This window comes from Maylandia zebra, linkage group LG12 (assembly GCF_041146795.1).
Source record: "Maylandia zebra isolate NMK-2024a linkage group LG12, Mzebra_GT3a, whole genome shotgun sequence".
Lineage (NCBI taxonomy): Eukaryota > Metazoa > Chordata > Actinopteri > Cichliformes > Cichlidae > Maylandia > Maylandia zebra.
Genome location: NC_135178.1, coordinates 12,800,335 through 12,823,930, shown reverse-complemented (window position 1 = coordinate 12,823,930; position 23,596 = coordinate 12,800,335). Strand labels below are relative to the sequence as shown.

Below are 23,596 nucleotides of genomic sequence, written 5' to 3'. Positions count from 1 at the left end.
CCACTCCCACCCCTCCCAACACCACCAAACAGTAAAATTAAAAACGCTGTCTTGTGTGATCTGCCTCACCCTCCAAGACTGCACACAGTCAGAGGAATTCGACTCGCTTTTCTCCAACAGAGTGGCTCTTAACAGAAAAAAATAAAATAAATTTAACCTTCGAGACTTAATTTAAGACATCAGCACCACATTCAAATGCCAGCATTGCTAAAGTAAAGGTACACTGTGTTTGATTTAATAGAAAGCCTCTCTATATAACTTCTACTAACCAACAAAACTGACTTATTCTGTCATATCATGAGATTAAAATAAGATGAATCCAGTATAATAAGATTAAATGTGTAGTTTTTTTCGTTTGTTTGGTCTTTTACTAATCAGCAGGGCCCGTCTGTTTCCCTTTTTCTTCTCTTTACCTTTTGTCCTGAGTCAAGGCCACTCCAGCGGGAAGCAGAGTGACATTTCTGGGGCATTATGAGAAAATGTCCTTAAAGAACCACCAAGTGAAAGAGAGTTGTGTAACATATCTCTGACCTTTCGCAGTTGTGACCACACACACACAGCGCTGTGTACCTCTGTTCATTTACATCACAGCTATGTTGTACCGAGCGACTGCGTATACAAAAGAAGCCAATAAAGCCACAGCGTGAAGATACTACTGCACAAGATGCGCAGCACTTCTTCGGTTTGTGCACGATCACTCACAACAAGTAATTACTACAGCAATGTGCATCGCTCATTCTCAAATGTGGTCCCCATGCCAACAAAACCCAACCCACAGATACTGCACCCTGCAATTAATTGTTCCAATTTTTTTTTTTCATTTCAGTCACTGCCAGGGAACCATGCTATCACTGCCACTCGTTTTCTCAAGGGAGGCTTGTGTGTGATGATAGAAGGCAAAGCTCTCAGGGTACAAATCAATTTTAGCATCCATCCTTTTCATTCAGCGGCCAAAGTATATTCTTGGGGCACTTACCAAAGTCTGACATGTTTGATTCTTTTTCTTCACCTCTGCATCAAGCGCTTCACACTCTTTCCTTCTGGTGCTGATCTCAGTCTCCTGGGGAGATGGGGAAAAAGCAGAGGACAGCTGCTTGGTTTGTCAGGAACAGAAGCTTCCTGAGAGAACTCAGTAAAACTAAACAGGAAGAGACTGAGCTGAGGCTTTTCAGCATTTAGGTGTGCGAGTGCATGTGTCAGGGGTTTGTGTGTATATGAATTGTACATGGGTGAGATTTGCAGAGATTATCTGCTAGAGATTACAAATGTTTCAATGTCAGGGAAAAGGGCTGAAATGCTTTGAAATGAGAGGTTCAAAAAAATGTGGATAGAGGGAGTGTGGCCCCTAATGAATACTATCGTGAAAAAGATCAAACCAAAATCTGCTTAAAACTTCTGCAAATAAAAGCGGGGTTAGACCTTCCTACACCTATGAGAAGCTGCACACAGGTGCTTTAAACTAAATGTCAGCAAGCTCTCAATGGCGATGCTTGGGTCGCCATTTGTATTTGATTTTACGTGTCATATTCAACACACGTAAGTTAACGATCTGACGGGATTTTGTTCCCTCATCGCTAAATATGGAATGAAGATTTTGAAAATGTGGTGAAATGTTTAATGTAGAGGCTTGAAGTGGTTTTATCTAGCGGGCGATCGTAGCTCAAGAGTTGGGAGTTCGCCTTGTAATCGGAAGGTTGCCGGTTCGAGCCCCGGCTTGGACAGTCTCGTTCGTTGTGTCCTTGGGCAAGACACTTCACCCGTTGCCTACTGGTGGTGGTCAGAGGGCCCGGTGGTGCCAGTGTCCGGCAGCCTCGCCTCTGTCAGTGCGCCCCAGGGTGGCTGTGGCTACAATGTAGCTTACCATCACCAGTGTGTGAATGGGTGGATGACTGGATATGTAAAGCGCTTTGGGGTCCTTAGAGACTAGTAAAGCGCTATATAAATACAGGCCATTTACCATCTAATGATGGAGTAAAATACCAAGAAAACAACTCCTATCAGCTTAAAAAGAAAGCGACTAAATTCCCCATCAATCCACGAGGCTCATTCAGGTCTAAAACATAAAGGTAAAGAGTCTGAGGTATTTTAACCTTAGTGGGGTTGTCCCTCAAACATGTGGTCATTGACCCACTGTTAACTATGTGCTTGGGTCATTACTACCAGAGGTTTTGGGTGAAACCACTGTGAGACTTTGCCCCACCCTGTGATGTAGTGTACTGAGGTCACCTGATGCGAGGGACAGCCCCTTCTAAGGTTTAAATACCTGGGACTCTCCACCGTTTGATTTTAGAGCTACAAAGAAGAAGCCTCTTGGATAAGAGGTGAAATGCCTTAAACTTAAAGAAGTCCAGCCGCTTTCTTTTTAAGCGCCTAAGATTATCCTGACCAGGATCAACAAGACAGCAAGCAAGCTATTTATTCCAGCTCTTTTCTGAACTAAGGTGGTTCTGTCATACTTCAAGTCTGCCTATAGAACAAAATGAGCAGCTGTGGGTTAGACGTGGAAGCAACCCTTGGAAAAACCCAGAAGGTCGTCAAAGTGTGTCAAAGTGTCAAAAGCCATCATTAATGGTACAGCAATGAAACCTGTGAATCTATAAGCCATTATATTTTTCCTATTTTTTAAATATTGGTAATTGTTGAGTCTATTGACCAGCTTTACAGCAGAAGCTTCTGCGTACCATAGCAGAATCAGAACAGGTGTAACTAATAACTATAATGAGTGCTGTGTTGTGCTTCAGGGTCTCAGCGGACCCCTAAACACACCACAGCATGCACAGCACAGCCCGTCTGCAGAGCGGCGTTGCTGACCTTCCTTCGCAGGATAAACACAGGTGTAATTGGTAACATTACTTACGGCCATGTTCCGTTTAGACGGCCCTGCTATTGTGAGTGCTGGTTTAACTAAGACAAAACAGACGTGACAATATGTAGGAAATCCAGATTAACCTTTAGGGAAACGGGAACTTTCTGTTCATGCTTTATCCTTTTTTTCCCAATATAAATTTTCTGACATACTCGTGTTTACTAAGAAATAAGGAGACTTTATTTGATCCATTACTACAGCTTAAGGGTTTTCTTGGAAAAAGCCACTGCTGTGATCTGGCACTAAGACTTGCACTGAAATTCAGCCCCAATTATTGCAATTAAATACTGTATACCTGTATGGTAGACTGCATCCCCTGTTTGATCGGGGAAATAAAAGGTTGAACATGTTTTCAACTTATGCCTAATATTTTCTCCAAATGATCCGAGTGCTTGTTGTGTTTCCATTAGGCTGCAAGCCGAACAGTGCATTAGTTGGAATTACAGTGAAAAGAAATTCAACTTTCTTCACAATGTGCAATTTGAGCCAAAACATGACTTAAGTCTGGCGCAGTCAATTACTCAGACTAACAGTGTTGTTCAGAGAACTCGTCTCCGCTCGCTTCTCAGTAGGGGCGCACAGAGAGAAACAGGATATCCCTATCAAGGCTGCCGGTGTGTTTAGTCTCATTTGTGTGCCTTCAGTCCAACACCATGGCGACCTTAGCTGGGAAGCTTGGATGCCTTCTATAGTCATGAGAGTACCCACAGTATTTTTTACTGGATATCAGGGTAATGCATAGCTACTTTTACGGTCCAAAATGCACGCCAGCTTTACGTCATCACAGAGATCCTCTGTTTACCAGATCACTGAGCTTTGAAGGAGGAACATTGCTGCTGTGGATGGATGCGTGCGACCACACCGAGGTCGTTATCGTTAACTAAAATAAGCTAAACACCAAAATAAGATGTGGCAAAACATTTTAGTTAACTAAAATATAAAATAAAAACTATCCTTGTAAGAAAAAAAGGAAGAAAATAAAGCAGCATCTGTTGTTTAAGTGAAAAATTTACCTTGAATAATGAGGTATTCGTGGGCGTGTTTGAGTCAACAGTTTTTAAAAGGTTCTGTGTTTTTATTGTAGTACCTGTGCTTATTTTCCTAAATCTTGCCTCTCACATATCCTCGCCATAGATTAATAACCAGAAAGACTAAAGGTAACACTGAAACTAATGAAAACTAAATTAAACCTAAACTGAATTAAAAACAAAAAGTCAATTTGAAATAAAATAAAAACTAATCAGAACATACAAAATTATCATAGCTCTATATCACACACTCACGCACACACACGGGCAGCATCACACGCCTCTGAGCGAGACTAAAATGTGAGAATGCACGAATGTTTGCTTCCTCATAGCAAAGCTCACAGGCTGCTTTGAGCTTGAATATATCCATTGAAGGCATTTTTGTTACTGCTGCCCTCCTGACCTGCTGTCGTTCTGACTGTATTTAATAAGACAGTGAGCAACAGGGTCAGAGAACAAGATGAGGAGGAGGATGAACAAGCTCTGACCCTTTTGTAACCCACAACCTTGTGGCATTTCACCCCAGGAAAGCATCAGATTACTGGTTAAATCTTCAACCACTTATCCGTGATGGTGGGTCCAATAGCTGAAGTCAACACGCAAGTGTGCACCCAGGATTTCAAACGATTTAGCAGTCGTGTGAATGGAAAGAAATGGAAGATGAACCCCATTTCAAGCATAGAGTTCATGATTAAGTCCTGAATAAGGTGAAGATGGGAACTAAAATAAAAGTATGGCTGTGGAAGCGGCGGCGGCCTAGAGGGAAGCGAGCCGGCGTCAGGAACAGGCTGAGAGCTCGTGCACACCGCACACCTCTGCCTAGCATCCTGCTCGCCAACGTCCAGTCACTGGAGAACAAGCTTGACGACCTCAGGGCCAGGATAAAGTTCCAGAGAGACATTCGGGACTGCAATCTCCTCTGCTTCACCGAGACATGGCTGAACCCAGCGGTGCCGGACCACGCCATCCAGCCGGCCGAGTTCTTCTCGGTTCACCGCATGGACAGGACACGGGACTCGGGGAAGTCAAGGGGAGGCGGCGTGTGTTTAATGGTGAACAACAACTGGTGCAACAGTGCGAACGTTGTTCCTCTCACACGCTCCTGCACACCAAATCTGGAACTACTGTCCATCATGTGTCGTCCTTTTTATCTACCTCGGGAATTTACATCGATCATTGTAAGTGCCGTTTATATTCCACCACAAGCGGACACGGTCACCGCCTTATGCGAGCTGCATGAGGCACTCACACAGCACCAGACACAACACCGGGACGCTGCGCTTATTGTGACGGGGGACTTTAATAGTGCCAACCTCAAACGCGCAGCGCCGAACTTTTATCAACACATCACCTGCCCCACCAGGGGTGAAAGGACACTGGACCACTGCTACACTACGGTTAAGGACGGCTACAAGGCACAATCCCGCCCCCCGTTTGGCAAATCTGATCACGCCGCCATCTTCCTCATGCCAAAATACAAACAAAGGCTGAAACAGGAAGTTCCGGTTCAGAGGAAGGTCGCGCTGGACGGATCAATCGGTGGCCGCGTTACAGGACGCACTCGATGACGCAGACTGGGGCATGTTCAGAAACAGCTCCGACGATGACGTCAACGTGTTTACGGAAGCGGTTGTGGGATTCATCGGGAAACTAGCGGATGATACCGTGGAGACAAAGACTATCACAACGTTTCCCAACCAGAAGCCGTGGGTGGATAAAACCATCCGCGACGCTCTGAGATCCCGCACCGCTGCCTACAACACGGGACTCATGACGGGGGACATGGACCCGTACAAAGCCGCGTCATATAACGTGCGGAGGGCGGTGAAAGAGGCGAAGCAGCGCTACGGGAGGAAACTAGAGTCACAACTCCAACAGAGTGACTCTAGGAGCCTGTGGCGGGGACTAAGGACAATAACGGACTATAAAGCACCAACAACCGGTATGACGAACGCGGCCGTGAGTCTGGCAGACGAGCTGAACACTTTCTATGCTCGCTTCGAGGCTGCAGCTAAGGTCTCCAACAATGCTAGTGTTAGCAGCGCTAACGGCTGCAGACAGGAAGATACTGCCAGCACCGGAAACGTGCTCGTCATCTCCGAGCATGAAGTAAGGAGAGCCTTCAAGAGAGTGAACACCAGGAAAGCAGCAGGACCAGACGGCATCCCAGGTCGTATCCTCAGAGACTGCGCATACCAGCTAGCTCCTGTGTTCACTGAGATATTCAACATCTCTTTATCTCAGTCGGTGATCCCCACATGCTTCAAAGAGTCCATCATTGTTCCTGTCCCGAAGAAACCCCACCCTGCTTCTCTCAATGACTATCGCCCTGTAGCCCTCACCTCAGTAGTGATGAAGTGCTTTGAACGCCTGGTCAGAGACTTCATCATTTCTTCACTACCAGACACACTGGACCCACTACAGTTCGCTTACCGTCCAAATCGTTCCACAGACGATGCCATCTCTCATCTCCTCCACACATCATTCACTCACTTGGACACTAGAAGGGGGAATTATGTTAAAATGCTCTTCATAGACTACAGCTCTGCATTTAACACCATAATTCCCTCCACACTCACCACCAAGCTGGAGCATCTGGGACTCAGCTCATCTATGTGTCAGTGGATCTCCAACTTCCTAACTGGCAGACCACAGGCAGTAAGGATGGGCGGACATGTCTCAGCCTCCACCACTCTCAGCACTGGAGCCCCCCAGGGGTGTGTTCTGAGCCCCCTGCTGTACTCTTTGTACACATATGACTGTGTGGCCACTACCAGCTCCACCACCATCATCAAGTTTGCTGACGACACCGTCGTGGTGGGCCTGATCTCTGATAACAACGAGACGGCCTACCTGAAGGAGATTAGGAATCTGGAGAACTGGTGCCAGAGGAACAACCTCCTTCTAAACGTCAGTAAGACAAAGGAGCTGATAGTGGACTTCAGCACTAAGCAGGAGAGGAACTACCAGACCCCCGTCATCAACGAGTGCCCAGTGGAGAGAGTGGACAGCTTCAAATACCTCGGAGTTCACATCACGCAGGACCTGTCATGGTCCTGTCACATCAACACCGTGGTGAAAAAGGCCCGACAGTGTCTCTACCACCTCAGACGCTTGAGAGACTTCCAACTGCCCTCCAAGGTGCTCAGGAACTTTTACTCGTGCACCATAGAGAGCATCCTGGCGGGAAACATCTTAACCTGGTTCGGGAACAGCACCATGCAGGACAGATGAGCTCTACAGAGGGTTGTGCGGTCAGCTGAGCGCACCATCCGCTCCGAGCTCCCTGACCTGCACTCGATCTACAGCAGGCGGTGCCGGACCAAGGCCAGGAAGATCGTGAAGGACCTCAGCCATCCCAACAACAGACTGTTCTCTCTGCTGAGGTCAGGAAAGCGATTCCGCTCCCTGAAGACCAACACAGAGAGACTGAGGAGGAGCTTCTTCCCGCAGGCGATACGGTCTCTCAATCACACCACCACACAGTACTGACCCACACATATGGTTCTTACACAAACACTGGACTTTCTGGACTTTGTTTTTGCACAACACTGGTCACTATATTCTTCATTTCCGGTTAATACTTGTACAGCTGCTGTTATCGTGTATATATTTATTTATATTTAGATTTCTTCATACATTCTTATATAGTTCTATATTGTGTATTGTGTATTTTGTTGTACAGTTATTTTATTTTCAACTTTAATTTATATATTTTATCTTATTCTTCCCAGTTAAATTTACCCTTCATTCTAATTTGTGTTGTACAGTTATTTCATTTTTAACCTTAATTTATATTTTATTCCTTCCTAGTTAAATTTACCCTTTTAATTTTTCATATTTATTTCCTATCTTATTCATAGCCTTTTCCTTTTTTGTTTTCTTTAGGTCACGAGCAGTTGTCCAAGCATTTCACTACATATCGTACTGTGTATGACTGTGTACGTGACAAATAAAATTTGAATTTGAATTTGGTTATGAGTCTGTTATCAGTTTGTCTTTAAGTTTGACTAATGATTCGTGGCTGAGAATAAAAGGGGCAACAGTATGATTAGGTTTTGCCAATTGTTCACTAACAGCTAAATTTTACTCAATCAAATGTGATGCGCATTGATTCCAAATAGGGGGAAATACTGCTGATCTTTAAAATAACAAGAACAGAAAGTAGTTTCATTTACTTGTTCAGGTGGGATTGATTATCCGCTGCAGGTGTTTTTCTGGGACTTTAAGGCCCTAAAACTCCAGAGTTCTTCTACGACTTCTTTTACACTCTAGAAATGATTCCCTGTGAGTGAATCACACACAGTTTCTACAGACAGCTCGCCATCTCCCATGTGGGCTGGTAGCTAATGTGTACAGTTTGCAGAACCAGACGGCTACGGCGTTGCGCAAACTCACCCGATGAATATTTCACTCGCACGCATACAAACACACAGCTCGCAGGCTCGCTGAAGCCCATTTGTTTGGAGCACATTTGCCAGTGTTCAATTAAAAATCCCTCTGATAAAAGATTCAAATGGCTGCCACTGTGAGTAATGAGCTCCTGTATAAGTGAAGAGGCGTTTACTGCACAGCAGATGAAGATAGATGAGAAAGACCATTCCGTTAGGCTATGTCTAGCATTTGTGCCTCAGTGGCACTAATGCAAATGCATGCACAAAAGAGGTGCATTCACTACTCTACGTGTGTCGGATATACTACAATTCAAATCTTAAGGTTTTTGCATACAAAATCAGGTAATACAACCTCAGATGAATTATAAAACATGCAAAACAAAAATTAAGCCATAGTGCAGAAGCAGTGGGTAAAAAACCAAGTACACCATTACTGCTTCTGTAGGAATTAAGAGGATAAGTAGCAGCCAGGTGCTGATAATCAAGTACAGTTGAGTAACTGATGATCAGCAAATGTGAGCACCTCTATAAAAACAGAAGTTTTGGCAGCTTGCTGGTCTGGAGCATTCAGGTGTGTGTAAACATAATGCCAAAGAGGAAAGAAGCCCAACAGTGTGGGAAGGATTATAAGGGAAAACAGTTTGAATGTCATCAGGCTACAGGAAGCAAGATCATTCACTGGTGTAAAACATTTAAGTCAGTTGCTGGTCTACCCAAGAGCTATATCTCTGACTCTACAGGCCTCAGTTAGCATGTTAAATGCCAAAATTCATGACAGTACAATTAGATAAAGACTGAAGATGTGTGGCTTGTTTGGAAAGGTGACGCGTTTACAACACAGAAGAAGTCCAAACATGGACGAAGTAATTTCCCCCAAAAATTTAGGCTGTCGGCGTTAACGTGGTCATCAGGATTAACGCAACCCATCTGGAGCAGAGAATGAACAAACTTTGGACAATCTGCGCAAAATGTTTTGACAGAGACAATTCAGGGATTTTGACTCAGTCTGCGCTCCAGATGGGTTAATTGTTAATCACGTTAGTCGTGATGACGGCGCGTTAACCCTGACAGCACTAAAAAAATATAAAGTCGCTAATTTGGGATTTATACAATACAATACACAACTTTATTTATAGAACACATTTAAAAACCAACGGTATACCGAAGTGCTTCACATAAAAGACAGGAAATAAGCCATAAATATTATATTATAGGACCATAACAAAGTACCACGTATGCTAACAGGTCAGTGGCACTAAAACACAGGAATAGCATAAAATGCATATCAAGTAAAACATGTTAAAAGCACAAAGCCATAAAAGATACAGTGGGGCAAAAAAGTATTTAGCCAGCCACCGATTGTGCAAGTTCCCCCACTTAAAATGATGACAGAGGTCAGTAATTTGCACCAGAGGTACACTTCAACTGTGAGAGACAGAATGTGAAAAAAAATCCATGAATTCACATGGTAGGATTTGTAAAGAATTTATTTGTAAATTAGGGTGGAAAATAAGTATTTGGTCACCTCAAACAAGGAAAATCTCTGGCTCTCACAGACCTGTAACGTCTTCTGTAAGAAGCTTTTCTGTCCCCCACTCGTTACCTGTATGAATGGCACCTGTTTGAACTCATCATCTGTATAAAAGACACCTGTCCACAGCCTCAAACAGTCAGACTCCAAACTCCGCCATGGCCAAGACCAAAGAGCTTTCGAAGGACACCAGGAAAAGTATTGTAGACCTGCACCAGACTGGGAAGAGTGAATCTACAATAGGCAAGCAGCTTGGTGTGAAAAAATCAACTGTGGGAGCAATCATCAGAAAATGGAAGACATACAAGACCACTGATAATCTCCCTTGATCTGGGGCTCCACGCAAGATCTCATCCCGTGGGGTCAAAATGATCATGAGAACGGTGAGCAAAGATCCCAGAACCACACGGGGGGACCTGGTGAATGACCTGCAAAGAGCTGGGACCAAAGTAACAAAGGTCACCATCAGTAACACACTACAACGGCAGGGAATCAAATCCCGCAGTGCCAGACGTGTTCCGCTGCTGAAGCCAGTGCATGTCCAGGCCCGTCTGAAGTTTGCCAGAGAGCACATGGATGATACAGCAGAGGATTGGGAGAATGTCATGTGGTCAGATGAAACCAAAGTAGAACTTTTTGGTATAAACTCAACTCGTCGTGTTTGGAGGAAGACGAATACTGAGTTGCATCCCAAGAACACCATACCTACTGTGAAGCATGGGGGTGGAAACATCATGCTATGGGGCTGTTTTTCTGCCAAGGAGACAGGACGACTGATCCGTGTTAAGGACAGAATGAATGGGGCCATGTATCGTGAGATTTTGAGCCAAAACCTCCTTCCATCAGTGAGAACTTTGAAGATGAAACGAGGCTGGGTCTTCCAACATGACAATGATCCAAAACACACCGCCCGGGCAACAAAGGAGTGGCTCCGTAAGAAGCATTTGAAAGTCCTGGAGTGGCCTAGCCAGTCTCCAGACCTCAACCCCATAGAAAATCTGTGGCGGGAGTTGAAAGTCCGTGTTGCTCGGCGACAGCCCCAAAACATCACTGCTCTCGAGAAGATCTGCATGGAGGAATGGGCCAAAATACCAGCTACTGTGTGTGCAAACCTGGTAAAGACCTATAGTAAACGTTTGACCTCTGTTATTGCCAACAAAGGTTATGTTACAAAGTATTGAGTTGTATTTTTGTTATTGACCAAATACTTATTTTCCACCCTGATTTACGAATAAATTCTTTACAAATCCTACCATGTGGATTCATGGATTTTTTTTTCACATTCTGTCTCTCACAGTTGAAGTGTACCTCTGGTGCAAATTACTGACCTCTGTCATCATTTTAGGTGGGGGAACTTGCACAATCAGTGGCTGACTAAATACTTTTTTGCCCCACTGTATATATAAAAGGTAATACAGAGTGAGTCTAGGGATCTGCTACAGGCATTAACGAGCAGCAAAGGCAAGGTTAAATAAATAGGTTTTTAACTGTGATTTAAATGATTGGATAGAATCAGACACGCGGTTATTCCATAAATCAGGTGCAGCCAAGGCAAACGTACGGTCACCTCTAGACTTCAGCCGAGATCTTAGCTGCACCAGGAGTAACTGAGTAGACGATCTTAGTGCTCTAGCGGGAATGTACGGTCTAAGGTAGCTTGGGGTTGTGTTGTTGATAATTTTAAAAGTAAGCAGCAGTATTTTAAATTGGATGCGGTATTTAATAGGTAGCCAGTGCGGGTCAGCTAGAACAGGGGTAATAGAGGCAAACCTCCCAGTCCCGGTCAGAAGGCATGCCACCGCATTTTGAACAGTTTGCAGTCTATGAAGAAGGGTAGAATAAAGACCGAAATAAAGGGAGTTGCAGTAATCCAGCCTAGAGGTCACAAAGGCTTGAACAAGCTTTTCCAGGTCCTTGTGCGGAACATAATGCCTAGCCTCAGAAATGAGACGCGGTTGGTAAAAACTAGATCTAACTACAGCGGACACTTGTTTATCAAATTAAAAAGAGCTATCCAGCAATACGCCCAAATTGCTAACAGTGTCAGAGAGGGAGCTGGCAAGGGAACCAAAGTTGTCCACGAGAAATATTACTATCAAATATCACGATTTCATTTTTCTTATCATTTAAGATAAGAGAGTTTCCTAAGAGCCATTCTTTGACCTCACACATGCACTCTTGAAAGCAGTGCAAAGGCAGAGCAGGATCATCAGCTAGTTCAAAGTAGATCTGTATATGGTCAGCATAACAGTGAAAAGTGATATTGTATTTCTCAAAGATTGCGCCTAGAGGGCGCATATACAGTTTGGCTTTAAACCAGATGAAAAGAGGTAAGCCTAAGGATGTAACCAAAGCAGTGTGCCGCTTGTCCAGACATATAGTGCGGGCAAAGTACCCAAACATGACTAACTTGCACGAGCATGTCCACCAGTGAGTATGCTAGGCTATCACCAGCTTCTGCAGCTCCATCAACAAGCATTTGGGCGCACTCAGAGGAGGGTGCATTTTCTTGCAGATGAAAGAGGATGCTGTTAAAACAGCGCTATTTTGTGTTTTGTTTTTTTTCTGTTGACTGCTTCTATTAGCTCCATCATTATTAGCAAACTTACTCATGGGCAAATAATTAAATAAATGACCCTTGTAAAAATGATTGATAGTCAATATATTCGTCCAATCGGTCAACCCTAATATGTGCTGATATGCTGTGTGTTTAAAAATTACACAGCATATCATCTAAAGTAGGGGTCCCCAATCCCAGTCCATGAGAGCCGTTGTCCCTGCAGGTTTTAGATCTCACCCTGGGTCAACACACCTGAATCACATGATTAGTTCATTCCCAGGCCTCTGGAGAACTTCAAGACATGTTGAGGAGGTAATTTATCCATTTAACTCAGCTGTGATGGATCAAGGACATCTAAAACCTGCAGGGACACCAGCCCTCGTGGACTGGGATTGAGGACCCCTGATCTAAAGTTTGGTTTAAACTGGGTCATGCAACACAACAATGATCACAAGCAGAGCGGCAAATCTACAACAGAATGGCTGAAAAAGAAAATAATGAAAGTGCAGACCTCAACCTCAATGTAAGACAGCTGTGTATAAAGTGAACTTAAGTATGACTGATAAAGCAAATCAATAGAAAATTAATCAGCCACAACTCTCCAGCTTCTCAGATGTGATCATCTTTTATTTCGGACTCTCCTCAGTCACTGAGTTTGACAAAGTCACACCCTTCCACTGTAGGTATGTGCAGCTTGTGTGCATTTTTTGTTAACTTCAACTAATTTAAAGGGGGAAAACAAAAACAAATCAGCGGCACAGTAACCAGGACTGAAGTTAATCATTACACGCATATCTTGATTATATTAAATTACATTGGATTTACTTCTATGATACACTGCATGGCTTTTAGACATGTTGTACTGGATGGTTTGTGATACCCAGAGAATGTACAATATTGATCTTCTGTTTTTTTTCGTCTACTCTCACCAACTTTAAGGTTAATCCATACAATTTTCAAGCATGTATTATGGATTATCACAGAAATTTGTACAGTATTCAATGTTCCCAGCCAGCAAAGCCTAAAGTCTTCTGCGATCACAAGGTCTCAATAACATTACATGGACTGTGATGAAATGTGATAAAGACCTTCATGTTTCCTTCCTTCATTTAAATTAGGTCTACTGACTGTGAATGCATCACGGCAGCGCCTGTTTCTATTACATCAGATTATAACAACATTATAACAATAGTAATAAAACTGCTATATTAATGCTAATTAGCAAATAGAACAGTAAACATTAGAAATGTTTCACTGTTGATATTAGAAATGTATATTAAGAGCACCTTCACATGCTCTCATTAGCATTTAGTACAGTCTCTACTGCCAGCCCTGAATACAGCAGTCTGTGCTCAGCACCATGAAGAGTTCCCCCCGGGCCGACACAACCGCAGCATGTGGCTTATATACTATAACTATTTCATTTCTTTTGCTGCTGACTCCACTCCACTGCACTGCTCAGCAACATCTCCACAAAATAAGGCTCACATGCTACCGTATTATTCCTGAAATGACTAATTAACACAGGAGGCTTCCCCCATCCTGTTCTCTGTGTTTCGTCTTCTGATCTTCGGAGCTGGGAAAGCTCTGCGTATAATCTCTAGTGAGCAGAGGTAACCTCATTACTTTCTCTTTTTCCCTCTCTCGTTTTCCCTTTCATGCCTTGCCTTGTGTTGACTAATGATATGTAAAAGGGGTGAAAATCGACTTAAACTTATCCCTAACCGTGAGGTTTGCAGTGTACCCTTTGATTATGAAATGTCCTTGTTTGAGTACGCCCCGAAACACTTACTGTCGGAGGAGTCTGTGTGTACGTAAATGTGCTCCTGGAACAGAAACCTTAGAGCACAAGCTCCACTTGCAGCATCTCAGTAGTGCACCTGGCAAATTGCATGCTAGAAGGGTTATCCTTGAAATCTGAGCACAGTGTGCTGATTTAGTCAAATTTTAATAAGTAAATACAAGTCCCATGTGCCCCCAGGTCATGTATCTACCAAACATTTTAGTGCACTCGTGTGAGGTGAGAAAAGGTGGAAAGGTTTGGTTCCATCTAAGAAAATTCCCAGGGATGTCTGTGCAGCAACACATCTGCTTTGTATGTCCACATTGTGTCCACAGTCCACAGTCGGACACACCGACATCAAAAAACAACTTCCCGGTTTTAATCCAAGTCCACTGGTGCTCCCCAAGCTTGTTTTTAGGAAGAGGCACGAGTGACAGAGGATGGCACCGTACATGCAGCTGACAGCTGGACATCCAACATCCACAATGAGATAATCTTCCGCACGTAGTGATCACTTTAAACAAAGCGGAAATCACAGCAAAGCCATTATCTTTAACTTACGAGGTGGTGCACAGGCATTAAATCTCAGTCATCGCAAGTTATGTTATGACACGTTTTTTGTTTTTGTTTTTTCCCAGACAAACCGAGTTGCAGACAAAAGTCAGGCAATCAAGGAAGCAGGAGGAATGTCGAGGTCTTTAACAGAGGATTCCCCTCTGTTACCTGATACGCAAACACAACTTTTACTTAGCATCGTTTAGTACACGACTATACTGCACTTACTCCTGGCCCAGAACACGGTAATCTAGTCCAGCACAACAAGGACTTGTGATTTTCAATCATTTGAAATGACAGAGTAAGTTACATAACCCCTGCAGCTTAAGTCTGTGTGTGCAGGCACAGATGCTTGCATTCCACTAATACTGTACTCATCTGGCACCTGCAAGTGTGTATCGCTGTGTATGTTTGTTTGTGTGCAGTAAAATGCAGACTGAATGCTGAATCACAGATTTACAGGAAAAACAAGAGTAGCTCCCGGAGGTCTACAAGAACATGCCAACATGCGCACACACTTGCAAAACACACACGTGGACGTGCACACATGCTCACAGGGCAAAAGAAATTGGACCCAGACCAGGGAGGTAGAGTGAAAAGTGAGATGAAAGGGAATCAGAATTCCGGCCTCACAGCGGTGAGTCTCTGTCATCGGGTCAAGTTTTAGTTTGCGTATACATCCGTCCAGACTTGACTTTTGGCCTTCTGGATATCATCATTTAATGCTTTATTGCTATTAGTCTGTGAAAGAAGTGCTGCTATTATTACCATATGAAAGTTAGTGAATGTCACATTAACAAAAACAGTAAAAAAAAGACTTACAGATGGACACGACTGTAAAGATTTTAGCCAAACACGGACATAAAATAGCAATACTCTAAATAACCACATGAATTTAGGTAGCAATGTGCAGAGTACAGGCAATGACGCCTACGTATAAATGTGAATGTGAGGGGAATATGGGCAAAATGAAAAACAGAATTGAGGCACCTCAGCTAGGCTACTGCTATCAGGCATATTAAACACCTATGCAGCAGCGTCGGGAACAGTTCACTGGTCTAAATTCCACTTTCTTTCCTTCCCAATCTCTCTTTTTTTCTAACTCACCACCATGAAACACGAGCCTTGGGGTGCCGGACAATCAGAAATGAAGCTGCCGCTTTCACCGGGGTCTGACCTCGCTGAGCCACCAATCGCTACCTTACCTGCCTGCTGATATCTAACGCGCAAACACCAACAAGCAAAATACGGGGAAGACGAAGAGTGGAAGGTGAAATAACGCAAGCAAGGCAGGAGAATGAATCATAATGAATGAAAAAGGCAAGAAGATGAATTGAGAGTGCAGATGAGAGGCGAGCGAGAGGAACAAAAAGGATAAACTAGGATCTGTTAAGGTGAGGTAACTGGCACACGAGGCTAATTTGACAAAAAACAGGCTCTGTGTGTATAAGAGGCTCCGAGAGAAGACTGCAAAATCTGATAATCCCACAGCATGAACAAAACATGTCAGATGAGACTTCTGTCTTAATGGAAACTAAACAATGACTCATGCATACACAACACACTCCTACGTAGATAATGGAGGGTCCTATCAGTTGCTCGGATATCTATTCATTTCCCACGTGACCATGCTGGATTTAATAATCCATTCTTTTATAAAATGACTAGTGCATTATGGGAAAATAAACAGGTTTTATTTTTTTATGTTTTGGCAGCTGAGGCAGTCTCGATGACTTAAAGGCCACAGAGAACATCTGATGATCTGATGAGCACTGCTGCAACCAAACAAACGCTAGATGCCCATTGCTGTTGCCCACTCAGACACGGAGGCTTACTCATACCCAGCTGGATTTGCTGGGCAATTTCTGCAGACTGTCATTCAGTTCACATGGTAACCTTCATCCCTCATGGCACAGCATTAAACTCCATATAACAAAAGACTTTTGTCATAAATTGCATGGAGAAATTACACAGAGAAGACTGCGCTGACACATCATACAGTGTGATTTGTGAACAGGAAGGTATTTTCTTTATATGGACTTGGGGACCCTGCACTACAAAGACAGAGCTGTGTGTTGTTATTCTATTCTCTTTTATTAGATTCCAGTAGACTTTGCAGAGATCCATGGGAATCAATGCAAATGCTTACAGCCGGCTTAGTCACATAGATACACAGACGCTAAATGCTCAAAAACAAGGACTCAACAAACAATGCTTGTATAGCTAGTTCTGGTTATTGCAAAGACTTACAAACATTTTCAGGTCAATATGTTGCTGCTAGAGGATGGAACAATTGTTTTAAAGTCATTCAGCAACTCCATAACTGTACCAACACATTGCTCAAGATGAAGATGCATAAATAAGCAAATGAATGACAGCGTCATGGCCGTCTAAGTCAAATTAGAGTGGCCAGTAACCGTGCAGGTAGATTAGCTGCTGTCATGATGGACTGTTGGCTGAGAGGTCCAGACAAGCATTAAAGCCTCGGGAGGCAGTGTCAACATCGAAAACTGAGCAGGGGAACAAACACAGGCTACAAATAAACCATGAATCAAGGCACACTAATACGTGCAACTGTGCACACGGGAACTCCAGGTATTATCGAGGCGCAGCTAACACATTATCCACAGCAGAGGGCTCTCTTCATTCATTTTAGCCATTATTATCTAAAAAAAAAAAAAAGAAAGAAAGAAAGAAAAAGGAAAAGGTCATTGGCAGCTGGAAAAACAAACAACAAAAAATACATATGTTTAAATAAAGCAGCAAACAAATTTCAACAGCTATAAAGTGGATCTAGCCACAACAAAAGTACAAAAAGGCAAACAAGAGCAAAACCACCAAACATACCAAAAAACCTTATCTCTGTGTAAAATAAAAAGAGTTAAAAAGAGGCTACTGCCCTTTCCTTCATGCTGTCATGACTATGTCAGAATCACTCACTCCCTTTCTAAGGGGAGCTCTGCTCTTACATCTGCGCCCCTCTCAGTCCGAAGCCGACAGAACGAGAATCTCGCAAAACCTGGCATGATCAAATTAATTCACATCGAACCAAGCTGCCTGTTTGTCTGCACACTTGGGCCCCGACCAGATAAGCTGATTATAACACAAAATATTACATGCTGTCCTATTTGTTCTGATCCACTGTTATCCTAGTGTCCCTGGTAATACGAAATCACTGACCTATGAAATGTCAAGGTACACTTAGATGGATAATTACAAGGTATGTGATCCTTCAGATCTAAAACCTGCGCACAAATAGGAGCGTTTATCATCAGTGGTGACAATTATGTCTAATAATTTTATGTGCTGAAATGACCAAGGAGTCACAGGGCCACAGGGCCTCCCTCTTCCACCCACTGGATTACGACATGTGCTCTGCGTTATCAGACTGCAGTAACACTGTGTGGATGCTGTTGTGATACTGTGAATCACAGCATTAGGGCAGCAGACTTTGAACAACACCCCGTGCTGACCAGCACGGGCTCAGATGGCGCATCCCCTTTTGTTTGGCTCAGTTTAAAGGTCACTTCAACAGAATGTAGTGATAAACTCTTAAATGATGCTTCTACACTGGTTTCCGCTAATTTAACTGTCTCCCTGCCCTGCAAAATTAGAGCTCACATAGTTATGGGAAAAAGGGCTGTCACCAGCTGAGGTGCCTTTGATCCTGTGCCAGAGACACAGACATATGCTGTTCCATCCTGCAGGGAGGAGCTGTACTGGATGCAGGGTACAGCTCTTCATTGGCTTTCCATTCATTAACCACATTTCAACAGCTGGCGACCAATTAGTTTGCTCTCCAAACTCCAAAACCAATATAATGAGTACAACTTCACTTTTGTATCCTTTGTTAAGGGGAAACAAACTTGTGTTTGTGTTGGCAAAATAAAGTTTATACAGTGCGCATGCATGCCTTCTAGTCATGACAAGGCATGCATCCTCTAACACTTGTTTCCATTTGTCAGAGCGCTTTTTCTAACAGCAACAGGCTTTGACATATCGCATTCAGCTTACCGTCAAAGTTCATCAGTAGCTTGTGAACCCACAGAGGTGTTCATTAATGTGTCTTTAATGCTAAAAAAAAGAACAACATAGATTGAGAGGGATAAGGTCATCCAGGTCTGATGTACAAAACCACCTCCTTTTGAACACACTTATCAAAAAGAACCAACTTTCTGCTGAAGTGATTACTGTGAGCTGTCTGACTTGGCTTTTGGCCTCAGCAAAACCGTGCTGACTCTCTGATGTGAGCAGTTTTTGCATTAGGTTGTGGCTGAGATCCTGTGTGCAGTAATAGGAGACAGGTGGTGCCCAGGAGGAGATAAAGAGTGAGGTTCTCACCCCACAGGATTCTGGCACAATCGCAGCAGAAACAGACGCTCTTGTTTCCCCATTTGGGGGACAGTTTCTAACAATCATGCGCCAGAATACAGGGCACCCAATTACTCGTCAAATCTGAGTAGCAAACACAGGGACCTGCTGCCTACGGCATTCAAGTGCCAAACACAGTGGTCACATGCAGAAACTGGATAATGCATGCACTGGGCAGATACTATACTCAATTCAGTTCAGTTGCTAGTCGCTTTGCTTTTGCAGACTAATTATGTAAGTTAAGCTTTAAGAAAGTGAGCAGGCGAGAAGTTAAAGAAAAAGACTAAAGAGATCAAGTAGATTAGAAAAAGCACTGTGTGTGTAAAAGCAACGTTAGCAGTGCTGTGAGGCTGTATCAAATTATATCAAATATCAAATTTTATTATCTGTGTGCGTTAGCACTCCTAACTGCTGCTTAGCAAGTACAAGTAAGGCTGGAAATGTCACTGAGAATTTGATTAGTGTTGTAGATGTGTGCTCTAAGAACTAACATTTACATATATACATCATGCTCCTTTGATCTTTTGTTCTTTGTAATAAATAAATAAATAAAAACAGCAATAGTTAGCCAGCAATCTGACTCATTTTTTGAATACAAAAATTATCATGTCAGTGGTGTCTTCTAATTAAGCAGCTCATTAGAAAAAAGAACAACAACCTCACGCTTGTATCCAGAGCACGAAGCAGACAAAATGTTACCCGCAGTAAGAAGATCGATAAATCAAGCTTTGCTCGCAGAGTGCAAGGAAAAATACTTCATCACAAATAAAGAATGTGATAAATTTAAAAAAATGCAAGAAAAGTACCCTCTAAAGCCGGTTATCCAGCACTGGCCTCTGAGGACACGCAGGGTTTTCTAAACCATTTCAGCTCGAGAACTAAGGTTAAAGGTTTTGAGCAGCTTATGATACATCAGCTTTTCACAGTGGATTATGGAAATACAAACTACTGATAGACCTCAAAAGTTTGCAAAAACTACCTGAAGAGCTACCTGAAGTCACAGTGCTCAAAGTCACTTGACCTCAATCCCTGTGAATATTAATCAGCATTTCTTTTTATATATGTATGTCTTGGCCTTTTTATTCTTGTTGATAGGAGAGTGTAGAGAAGACAGGAAAACTGGGAGAAAGACATGCAGTAAACCTCCTCAGGGCAGATTTGAACCCAGCCACTCTGCATTAGTCTTATGGCATAGAAGTGACCAGCTCTACTAAGTAAGCTATACTGGCACCCCCTCTGAACATTCATGACATCACCAACAAATGAAAACAAACCATGATGTGTCAAATAGATATGCAAGTAATTTGTCAGTGTGGAGGGGAATTTGTTTTGCGTCATAGTAGCGTGACATTTTACCCACACTGCAGCCCTTTGATGATTACACTGGTTGTTCCTATTGCAATGGTGATCAAGCTAAGCTTTCATCAGAAACGCAGATGGAAGAGATTCTAAACTAATGCATAAAGGCTGGAAAAATAGCCTTCATCATTATATTGCTCTGCATTTTACCTTGATATCGAAGTCAAAATCCATCTATCTGCATTTAATCTTCAGTTATTCATAATCTCAGGCTCTCTTCTACAGCTTATCTTTTGTCCCGTCTGTCTTCCTGATGGTAGACGGTTAATTCTGCAGCAGGTTTCTTCCTGTTAAAAGGAAGTTTTTCCTTCCCACTGTCTCCAATTGCTTTCTCAAAGGTTTTGATCATTGGGGTTTTCTTTATATTTTTTGTGGGATCTTTACCTTAAAATACAAAGCGACTTGACTGTTATTGTGATTTGGCACTATAAATAACATCAAATAGAAAATTCATTCACATGCAGTACCAGTGTGATACACTTGAAAAATATATACATTTCTTTATCTTTAACTTTTTTGGTGCTTTTATTACAGGTACATCCCCACCTCCACCATCACCTCCCACCTTCCTGTTTTCAGCTCCATCTTTAACTTCACTCTTGTCCTCACATGTCCAAAACAACTCACCTCTCCTACTGTGTCCTATCTCGTCCATCCTCGTCACTTCCGATGCAGCTGTCAGTGTGTTTAAATCAGCTGCCTGCAGCTTCACTTCCTATATAGCAGAGCTCGTCTCACTACCATTCTGTAAAACCTTTGCTTTCACTGTTGCCCTTCTGTCGCATATCACTCCCGGCATCCTTTTTCACTCTGCCTGCCCTCCCATCTACACCTCTCCGTCACACCTTTCTGTCATATTCACTACTAATTAAAACAGAGTATGGGTTTAGAGAACATGAATTAATAAAATCAGCGTAAGAAGGAATACTATTTTCATCAACACAAATTCAATATATTTCTTCCACTTTACATATTACACAGTGATTTTCCTCTCTTAGATAAGTTATGTGTGTTGTTCCAGGCTGTTAAATTAACCTTAAATGGTAAATTATGTTTAATTTAATTATATGTGCACATTTTTGAAAATGCAGGCATTCTGAGCTGACATGTGTGTCCCCAACTTGTTTTCATTTTTACATTTTATAACGAGAAAAATCTTCTGGGATTTTTTTTAATGAACCAAAAGAAGTAAGCAACTTAATTCCTCCTACACTTGCAGACGCTGTGGTCACACAGTCATAGTAGCTTGGAACAAATGAGAAGGCATCCCTGCTCAGGCTCAATTTAGGAAAAAAGAGAAGAGAATAACTAAAGCAGGGAGTTCTGTAAATCCACCATTTATGGGGACTACACTTCCCAAACTAATTTCGTTGTTTGTTGTTGATGTCCTAGACAATAACAACAACAACAAAAAAACAACATCATCACAGTTGATGTTTCTGTCAAACTGAATAGTAGTGTAGTGATGTAAAGCCTGCTGTGCACAACCAACAGCTTAACAGAAAACAAGCCTCTTGTGTGAGTCCAGCATTAGCATATAAACAAGAGCCTGGAGTAGATGGTTGCTGCTGCTGCACGAGGCTCAATTGTCAATATGTTCACTGGGCCTCATCCAGGGATCAGAGAGGGGGCTGTCAGGACTTTGATTCCTTCACACAGGGGACAGAATAAACAGCAGAAAAACAACACTCCAACCTGTCAATCACGAGACTCTCCATTTCTATCACAATAAACTCCAATTTGAGTATTCAGCTAAACAAAAATGGCTCCAATGTAGCTATTTGTGTTGGGAAAGTTGTCTACGCCACTTAAGATGGTCCAAAATAGACAAGTGGGTAAAGGCGCTAATCTAGTACCATTCTCCCTGAGAGGAGCTTCCCTCTTCTCCTTCACTCCATTGCAATGACGTTTTAGTAGGAGTGAGGTTAATTCTGTTATCTATTACACAAACAGTTTAATGATGCTGCCAACATTAGTAAAGATACATAACCTTCCATAACCTGCCATAGAGCTGAAAGAAGCCGTTTTAACACATCTCTGTCTACATTTACTGCCTTAGAGTCAGCTAAAAGTCAAGGTTTTCACATGTTTGTACGATTGCTATGAATAGCTTGGAGCACACAGTAACAATTAATACAGTGTGTGGTGTTTGATGGTTGCTTTCATCAAAGTGCAGTCCAGAACAATCAGTGAGTACACAAAATTACCCATACTGTATCCTTTGTATAACACAGGATATCTCTCCTCTGAGAACACTTGAGCAAATGTTAAACTGCTTTCAGCAGTTACCATGGCATTTCTGCTGCCAGGGCATTTTTTTTTTGTTTGAAACTGGAGTGAAGCAGCTTTGCAAAAGCTACTCACACATGCAAGTTTATTCAGAACTTAGCTGTGTATCTTACTACTCTACAAACTTTCTGTGGAGTCTGAAATGGCACAGAAACGTCTCCATCTGATCTTAAATTGCAGCAAGAGAAGGAGTATGAAAAGTGTGTGTGTGAGACTGTGTGTGTGTATGAGGAGATATGAAAGAGAGTATGATAGGGTCAACAGTTCTCTGATATCTCTGTTCATTTAATTAATACTTTGAACTACTTCAAATATATTTCCAAGGCTCATTTACCACCTTAGTCTCAGCTAAATGTTGATATTTGAGGTTCAGAAGTCAAATCAGACACACTCAGTCACTAATGCATTTTTAATTTGAGAAACACAAGTTCTGTTCAAATCCCATGTTCTTACGATGTGCTCTAATTTTCAGGCAATTAAACAGAAAGTTTAGTTGGTATTTACTTACTGTTCTTATAACTTGAAGGGAAACTGAAACTGTTTGCAAAATAAGCTTACAATCTTTGCATTTGTGCTGAGGAGAAGATAGAGATACTCATGTCTGTTTGTTAAATACAGTTGTAACCAGCAGCTTTATATTTATATTTTTTTCACACCATTTTGATATACAAATATAAGCTTATGCTAATGCTAACACACACTTGTCTGCACGCTAAATTTAAAGCCAGAACCATCTGCTGGTTAAGTATTTTGAAACTGTTGCTATAATGTTGAAATGTTACTAAAAGGTAAACCAATAACATCACTTTGTTAACTAATGTAAATACAAAGTTGAAAATGGAGAAATATGGTTCTTTTCA

General features: G+C 42.5%; 1 protein-coding gene across 3 annotated transcripts in view; it reads right to left on the bottom strand.

Moving 5' to 3' along the window:
* The window catches only part of rimbp2b (RIMS binding protein 2b), a 109,270-nt gene that overhangs the window by 41,111 nt on the left and 44,563 nt on the right, over positions 1 to 23,596 (bottom strand). For all 3 annotated transcript variants that reach the window (XM_076890710.1, XM_012917350.5, XM_012917349.3), the window contains exon 5: positions 977 to 1,060. In XM_076890710.1, coding sequence (XP_076746825.1) covers positions 977 to 1,060 — 84 coding nt within the window. The remainder of the gene's footprint in view (positions 1 to 976; positions 1,061 to 23,596) is intronic.